The sequence below is a fragment of the Amphibalanus amphitrite genome, unplaced genomic scaffold (genome assembly GCF_019059575.1).
Source record: "Amphibalanus amphitrite isolate SeventyFive unplaced genomic scaffold, NRLGWU_Aamphi_draft 000082F_arrow, whole genome shotgun sequence".
NCBI classification, from domain to species: domain Eukaryota; kingdom Metazoa; phylum Arthropoda; class Thecostraca; order Balanomorpha; family Balanidae; genus Amphibalanus; species Amphibalanus amphitrite.
This window is the reverse complement of record NW_024881578.1, coordinates 1091650-1100109: the sequence shown is the minus strand read 5'-3', so window position 1 is coordinate 1100109 and position 8460 is coordinate 1091650. Positions and strand designations below refer to the sequence as shown.

Sequence of the window (8460 nt, the reverse complement as noted above, 5' to 3'; positions counted from 1 at the left end):
CAATGGCAGACGGAACCGTAACAAGCTGCGTAACAATGTTATTGATCTGTACAAAACCGCCCAGGCGCTCAGAGTTCAATCCTTTATATCGTTTTGTGTGCGACGTGCGTGCTGCCTGCTTGGTGCCGTGGAGGTGACATCTAAACTACCTCCGAGGAGGCCAACTAGCGCACCCACAAAAAGGTCCTTGGAAGACGCCAGCCGCGGATGCTGTTCTGACTCACTCGGAAACTAATGAACTGTCTAGTCATAGCACTCAAACCATTAATCGTATCGTATTGTGCCGCCAAACAGGGACAGCAAGTACAAAGGTTGACGTCAAAAACTAAAAACGCGCCGACCGACAGCTAAAAATGCATCTAAATTTCGGCCAAATGTCATGATACAATTTGACACCTTTATCGTTCAAAAAGCATGGTTCGGGTGAAGAAAGAGACAACGTAAACGGAAAATTGCAATTGATCACTGTGAAGTAAGAACGACAGAATTTCAGCACAACTGAAGCGGTTCGGAAGTCCAGCTCTGGACGTCGTTTTACACATTATTTTCGGTCGGATCCCGCCCTAACCTACCCGCTGGAGACCACCATTTCTGCCCCTCCGTCCCCATACCGTCCGGCTGTGTGTGAGGGCGAGTTGGGACCACCCAGTCCAGCAGCGTCTCCAAATAAACCACCGGGACAGGCGCGTCCGTCAGCGGCGCGCGGGTCTGTCGGTCCGCGGCGGCCGGGGACGCGGCCCACCCGGCGCACAAACCGCACAGAGGTGGACCGGAGCGCACAGTGGGTCACACGCGGCCCACCCGGCACCCAAACCGCACAGGCCGACCGGAGCGGCGCACAGTGGGCTCCGGTCCACGCCAGGAGCATCCCTAGTGGTCGCAGTCGGCAGGAGGTCCGGTACAGGGTGCTCCCTCACGCTGTGGCCGGAGTGGCTGTTTCGTCCCCACTCGGCGTCTGTCCCCTCAGTTGTGCTAAGTCCAGCCAACGTAATGTGTTACAAATGTAAGCAGGGGAACTTAACGTTTCCTCTGTTATTATATCAATTCAAATGTTATTTTGTGCACGAAAGTTCCGTAGTGTCGCCACTAAAACCACAAACATCAGATACACATCAACATATATTTTGCCCTTTAATGCAACGTGAACCACCTCATATCACTAATGAGAGTGTAAAATCTGCACAGACTGACGAGACTCGACGGCTCCAGGGCACCCCTAATCCTCCCGACGGAACCCCATAAAAACCGCCCGAACGAGACAGAATCGCAAGAGCAGCGCTGATAGAACAATAACACGAGCGACGGCGTAACACCTCCATTGAGCGCGGTCCCAGCGCGGACAGAGTCAGAAGGCTGATGAGAGGAGAGCTGATGATGGAACAGTGAGGTGACGGTCGGCGGGGTGCCCCGCCGGGCCCGGTCCACGCAGGCCGCGGCCGGACATTGCGTGGCGTCCCACCGCGCCCCGTATCACATTGGAGAGGCCGCGGTACGGCACAGCCGCGCGCTGCATGGGACGGTGTGTCTGTGTGGGCACGGACCGGGCCGCGCACTGGATGGAACTTGAGACAGTGAGGGTAAAGGCAGTCGCCGGGAGGCTGGCTACTTGTCGCTCACCTCCATCTTTTCCGTTTTGGGCAGCGCCCGCTTGAACAGCAGAATATGGGGCTCTGTGGAGGAAAGAAGAACCAGAGTCAGCGCGGAACGACAGGCCCTGGATAAACACGACCTTGGACCACATTTTATAGACGGGTCATTCGGTACATGCTGAGGGACGAGGGTGTCTGCGTCATGAGCTCAGCTATCTCCCGCGTAAGAAATAAATAAACAGCATACGTAGCCACTAGCCATGTTCTTAGCTTAGCACTGGACTTGAATTACTATGTCTGCTAAGTGCAAATACTGCATTAAGCAGATATGATTCTAAACATAAATTCCTAAAATAAAGTTCACGCCAGAACACTACCTACTAGGGTGGCCTACGTCAATTGATTTAGTACTTGCATTGCCCGGCTAAAAAAGATCTGCCCACCCTAGCAGTTTAAGTCTAGTAAGTTAAGTGGTTAAACTAATTTCGACAACTTATTGGGATCTCACGACGTCGGCGTCGGCGACCAAGCGCTCATACCAGCGCACGCATCGGAAGCAGACAGCTGGCAGGAGCCGGACGCTGCCAGTTAGGCCCGGTTAGTCTCCGGAGAGACACGGGTAAGCACCAGGGCCGCCAGTTTCGACAGCAACGCTTAGCAGCGCGTGAACCACTTTCTGTGAGCGATGAGCATCGCAGGTTCACGTACCGTTTGGAGCGGGCTAATGTTGCCATCTGGCGGACTACAGCGGAAGCTCTGCTCCTAGGTCGCTTGCGCACAGGCTGGTGTGTAATGGGGTCAGATGGCGCCACCACCTCGCCTCGCACCCAATCGCCAATGCCATTCATTTACCACTTCACTTCATTCAGCTTTATAGCTCAAAGTTGCGAGACTCTTACATGATTAGTACTGAATTGTTCATTACACTAGGATGGAATTCTAACAATCCCAGTTAGTAACTTGCTTGTGACGACGCCATCGTAAGGAACGACGACGGTGGAAAACGAAAAGCTGCAGCTACCCATGGATTTTTATGCCACCGGGCGCGTTCTGTTTAACTGTAACTGCAGCTTCCTAGGAGTAGCTGAATCCGAAGACAGATCCCGGAGCCCATTCGGGCTTCTGACTGGTCGACGTCCACAGATTGATAGCGTACAGCCCGGTCAGACGAATCTGCATGCCAAGTGGCTTGCTGAGCTCGGTGCTACTTTCCCGAAAATAAGCGATGCTCCACTGGGTCCTTACTTTTGAAATCATTATTATGACATTTTTTGGTCAAGATCCATCTACCACTGACGTGGAACCTAGCCTGAGTATTGTTTACCAAATGCAGTATAGCCTCAGCCAGTGGGAAGTGAGAAACTCACCGGCTGAGGATGACATACAGGCTAGGATCTCGCGGTCCCTTCTTCAGCACAAATAATGGGTTCATTAAGGGTCATAGCCCGCTGCTGGTTACATGTTCCGGGTTCGTTAGTAGCCCATTGCCCGCTCTAATCGAGCCCACGTCCCGCTGTAATCGACACGTACCGGGCTCGTGGATCATGTAGTGGACCCAGCCGCGGCTCTGCTGGACGCCGATGCTGCGCCACTCGGTCTCCGTCATCAGGTGCGTCTTGGGCACCAGCTCCACCAGGTCCTTCGGCAGCAGCACGTGCCTGCCGCAGCACAACAGCAGAGTGTCATCGAGACGGGCCGCCGCTGCGGTCAGCCGGGACAGTGGTCTCAGACGGGCAATTCATAATGGCATAACTACTATAGATGATTGAACTTTCAGCTGATGGCTGTGTCGATAAAACTTGTTTAGACTAAATGACACAAGTTTGAGGAAACTGATAAATTTCCATGTGCAGGACGTGTAGCCGTGCGGTGTAGGTGCATGGGGTTGGGGTCGTAGGGCGTGGGCATGGGGTCGTAGGGCGTGGGCATGGGGTCGTAGGGCGTGGGCATGGGGTCGTAGGGCGTGGGCATGGGGTCGTAGGGCGTGGGCATGGGGTCGTAAAGCAATTACGGTAACATCAGTCGAGAAAAGGGCGGAGCTGTTGGGTGATTGGCAAGGGCCAAAATGTGTGCTACGTACCGGCCTATCAGCTGTGACTAAGGTCGGTTCAAGAGACTGCCTTTTGCAATTTTTGGATGGCATGCTTTTATTATAAAGTATAGACCTATGCATGGATGTAAAACGAGGTTTCAAATCCCGTCAACTTCACCAACTGGGTAAATGGTATGGATGCATGTGTGCACAGGGGCGTCGTTTTGTATAGGCCTGGGAGTGCCCGAGCACTACCAATGTTCAGCTGAGCACTACCAATGTGTTGTTGAGCACTACCAACATTTTTCTTCACTTATTGAGAAAATTGCATTCAAACATGTCATACAAATAAAATGAATGAGGTTCTTATGTATAAAATCAACATGATAGCAAGTAACTTCAATGGTAAGTGGTAACTATTGATGAAAATCTATAGACTTACTCCACAAGTAGATTGAATTAGAATTGGTTGACCAATTCAATCTTCTTGTAGCGTACCTAAGTCCATAAATTTCCATCAATACCTAGGTATCATTTTCACTTTCCACATCATGTCATTACGTCAAGTAATTTCAAGTTATGTGGTACCTACCTACCTACCTACCTACCTACCAAGTTTCACAATAGTCAGGGCCAGGGGCGTCGTTTTGTATAGGCCTGGTAGGGCCCGAGCCTTACCTACCAATGTTTATTTGGGCCCTACCAATGTTCGCTGAGCCCTACCAATCTTTTGTCACTTATCAGTTGATAAAAAATCAAAATAAACAGATAAGCAAATATTAAATAAGCACATATGCAAGTACATAAATAAGGTTCTAGCCACAGTAGGTGCATGTAGCTGACAATGAGGTTTCACGTGTCTAGGACTCCGGTCCTTAATGGATTTTAAGAGGCTCGAAAACGCAATTGGTTATAGAGGTCCATAACTGCCTCTGAGTCCCGCATACCACGCGACCGCCCCTAATAGACCCCGATCCGTCTCCACACCAGCCGCTGGAGGCCCTACACCGACTTCGGAAGGTGCCGCGGTGCTCCAGAATAGGCCATAGGTAATGGTATATTGATTTGAGTGGGTGATGCAGCCTGATTCCCCAGGATTCAACGCCAGGTCATTACCGCATCAGACCCCGAAAACTGAAGCTCGTAACTACGAGGGGCGTTCAAAAAGTTTCGGGCCGAACAATGAAGGAGTTGGAATTTTGGCCTGCAAGGCGGTGTGTTAAATGATGTGTTATTGGGATGTCCACTTACGCAAATTAAGTAAGTGGCCATTAATTAAGTCTCTTCTGTGATTGATTCGGGCTTCTATTCGTAGCATAGTTCGCCATTTCGGATAGGATGGGCGACGCCCAGAAGAGAGCAGTGATTCGTTTCATAGTAGTTAGTGCAGAAAAGGCACCAAGCGTTAACCCTCGCCCTGGGCATTCTTCATAACACGGCCTGGCAGGGGGAGGGGTCGATGCGACCCCCCTCCGCTCGTCAACTTTCCAAAACAGGGGCACACAATTGATGATGTGCGTCCATTCGATAAACATCGAGGAGAGGCTATAGGGAAGCTGACGTAAAGTGTGCACCTGATCCGCGACCACGCACCTGCGTACATGGGCGGGATGACGAACAGTGAAGCGATGAGCTTCGAGTTGTTGTCGCATCCACTTTTTTCTCTCCGAACCTTGCACACTCTGGTTAGTGGTTGCCACCTCTTCCCCAACATAAGAAAATTAGCAGCGGCAACCTCGCTAACAGCAGGGAGACGAAATCAGCCGTCTTGGACGTGCAGGATGGGTCCAAAACCCACTTGGTTATGGAGGCCTTGAGGGCTCTCGCGAAGCGCTGCGCGAAATGTGTTTGTCTTAACGGTGTTTATTTGAATAAATGAACTTTTTGGTCTAATGAGTCGATGCTGTATCTCTCTGCTCCTTCATGTTCGGGCCCGTAGCTTTCTGAACGCCCCTCGTACTGTCATCCTTTTATTTTGGCAAGCAGGTCTTTCTAACTATCGTTGTGTTTCCAGTCCTCGTTAGTTGTCGAACCCTTCAATTGGCGTGGGTCTTCAAAACCGTTCCTGGCCCCGCAGCCGTCTTTTTTAGTCGGCTTGGGCCCTCAAAGCTGTTCCTGTCCCCTTTCAGCACAGCCGTCCTTTTAAGTCGATGTGGGCCTCTTTCAGAATGGCGTGCATTCCTCCGACACTATTGCCTATATAACTGCACGTTTTGTGCATGGCGTCCGGTGTGGACCCAGATTTCCAAAGTTTTTTTTTTGTGTTTTTTTAGATTTCGGTTAGTCTTGTCAATGACCAGGGCGAAAAATAAGTGGCCGAAATCCGATGAGAAAGGCAGATTTGGGGGTACCCTACCTTGTAAGCCCCGTCATATATGGCCAGCCACCGCCTTTGGGCACTACCAATCATTTTCGGAAAACGACACCCCTGTGTGTGCATGCTGATATTAATTTATCAGCATGATGCGTACAATATCATACCTGTACTCATATTTGTCGTCGCAGTACTTGTCCGAATAGAAGATGTCCTTGGCAGGCATGGCGTTAAAAGTTGTTCAGATAATCTACAGTTACCAACAATCAGCTCGTCACAGTCTCAGCTGGAAAACGTCAGATCTGTAAAAAGAAAATTACATGGGCATTATTAAATCATTGCTTGCATGAGTTGCAACTGACATTCAGAGCAAAGAATCCCCTGACATAATAACAGTAACACAGGGTATAATAGTTGATGTTACAATAAATATTATAATGATGTTAATAATAATGTGTTAAAAATGTTATAATAAATCGATGTAACACCAAATAAATGTACACCAATGCAAGTTTTTCTTCATCATAACTCTTCAGCATTCTTCAAACATTGCCATATTCTGGCACAGTTATCAAGTAGTCCTATTACTGAAAAGCATGACAACTTCAATAAGATCTTATCAGTGAGTACCAGAGGGTAGCGAGGCCAGTGCAACTTTGCCATGGTCAGGTAACATGTTAGCATCTCTTTTAGTCTAAGCACAGCACAGTGGTGGACAAAGGACCTTTTGGTATTCTTTGCTCATCCCTGTTGCAGCTTGTCACATAAATAAGTGCTGGGAATCATGTAACGTGATTCCCAGCGTGAGCACGTAGGTGGTAAGCATGGAATCAGGAAGGAATGAGAAATTAGGTAGATGCTTTTGGCTTATTTTCTCATTTGCTTTTTTATCAGCTGGTACCTATGCTGTATGATGGTACTGTGACATTCAAGGCAGACAGTAAAAGGCACCAAGCAAACATTACTGCCCTTTTCTGAGCCCAGATGGATCCAAATAATTCATTCAGCTTTAAAGTTTCAACCTGAAGCAAGCTAAAAATGAGAACTTTAAATGTATTCTTCACCTTTGCCTGGTGACTGAAACTGTCGGAACATGTCCCTAGTCCCTAGTCAATTGCAAGGGATTGCGATGATCGAGTCATTAGGTTTTCATTACTTGTATTATTAAAAAAGTGACATTGTTAAATAGGTAGCTTGGCAACTGAAACTTGCAAAAGTTGCCTTATTCAGGAGCTTAGCCCATTCAACATATCACAGGTAATAGGTTCAGTAAATGGTGGCACAGGCCTGGTCCCATGCTCCATCTGGGCCCTCTCCTGAAGATGGACTGCTGTCATGAACAACACTGGCCAAAAAATGTGAACTCTTCAGGTCTCACTCCCACCGCCACTGGGTAGTGGGTTGCCAGTTGGTCGGGCCCCTTGTGTAGAGCAACTGCAAGGACTGCATTGTGCATAGTCAGCCAGCCGCCAGGTGAGTGCATACCGTCAAAGCTGTGGACAATGTCAGTATTGATAGTTTGAAGTAGGTATTTCATCAAAATATTGAAAGTATGTATGTAACCACTGATGCTTTTTATTACACTTTTATTGAAATTTAATTAGCATTTTTTCAAAACCATCACCATGGCAATGAAGAAAATGCAGCCCTGCCAATTGCCAAAGACACCTGAGTTGAGGTGGTTGGTTGGTTTGTTTGGGTTTAGCACCACATCCAGTGGACCAAGGCGCTAACCTGAACCGAAACTCTCACGCTGTTCCAAGCGGTCAGGTAGCGGCAATGCCACATGCATTGCCCGGGATTCGGGAATCGAACCCGGATGGATGGTTAAGCTGCTTTTACTAAAATTTGACGTATGACTGGATCATTCAAGAGCAAATTGAATTCATATAATAGACGCGTTTACATAGGGTTTGTTGCAAGCTTATATCTCCGTCCATGATGTTGCAAAAGATGCCAATGGTGCTTAACAATTTACAAAATAATCCCCTCTAAATATCTGAAGACGACTGCATCGAAATTATCGCCAAATTAACGAGCTAGAGCCTCGTCAAATATGCTATGTAAACCGGGTTAATGTAACTTGTACCGATGTGTAGGTAGCAAGAAAACGAAAAAACACGCAGGCCTGGGAAATGTTACAAACCATATGAAACACAACACTCCCATCCTTTCACTAAAACATGGCAGCGATCTAGTAATAAATTCGAATAATTGTCTACCTACGATCGCAATATTAGTCGCGTGTGGATCCCTCCGATCCCTCCTAACAATTAAAACAATTTCAAACGCTCTTTTTTCTTCAACTCTCTCGTCAAAAATACAAAAGTCAAAACGCGATCCGCGCTTACATCAAGAACTTTAGCACCGAACAGCTGATGAATTTCAAATTGATCGAAACAGGCGGGCCAAAGTTTCTGTTACTCGGACGAATAAAGCTTTGATAAAATCAAAAGCTAATATTTTTGGTGTGTTTCAAAGAGAAGGAGATGATAAGTATTGTTACAAAGAAAACTGATAATAAA

The 8460-nt window shown here is 48.0% G+C and overlaps 1 protein-coding gene across 6 annotated transcripts; it reads right to left on the bottom strand.

Moving 5' to 3' along the window:
• Positions 1 to 1106: 1106 nt before the first annotated feature.
• Positions 1107 to 8290, bottom strand: LOC122379676 (cyclin-dependent kinases regulatory subunit-like). Of its 6 annotated transcripts, none has more exons than XM_043362067.1 (4): positions 8260 to 8290; positions 6103 to 6237; positions 3120 to 3247; positions 1107 to 1670 (listed from the first exon to the last, which is right to left on the bottom strand). In XM_043362067.1, exons 2-4 carry the CDS (start codon positions 6159 to 6161, stop codon positions 1603 to 1605), a joined length of 255 nt encoding a protein of 84 aa, XP_043218002.1. In that variant the 5' UTR covers positions 6162 to 6237; positions 8260 to 8290; the 3' UTR covers positions 1107 to 1602. The 6 variants fall into 6 exon arrangements, with proteins under 6 accessions (XP_043218002.1, XP_043218004.1, XP_043218003.1 ...); XM_043362069.1 differs by having other exon boundaries at positions 8230 to 8289; XM_043362068.1 differs by having other exon boundaries at positions 8162 to 8280.
• Between the last annotated feature and the right edge of the window lie 170 nt (positions 8291 to 8460).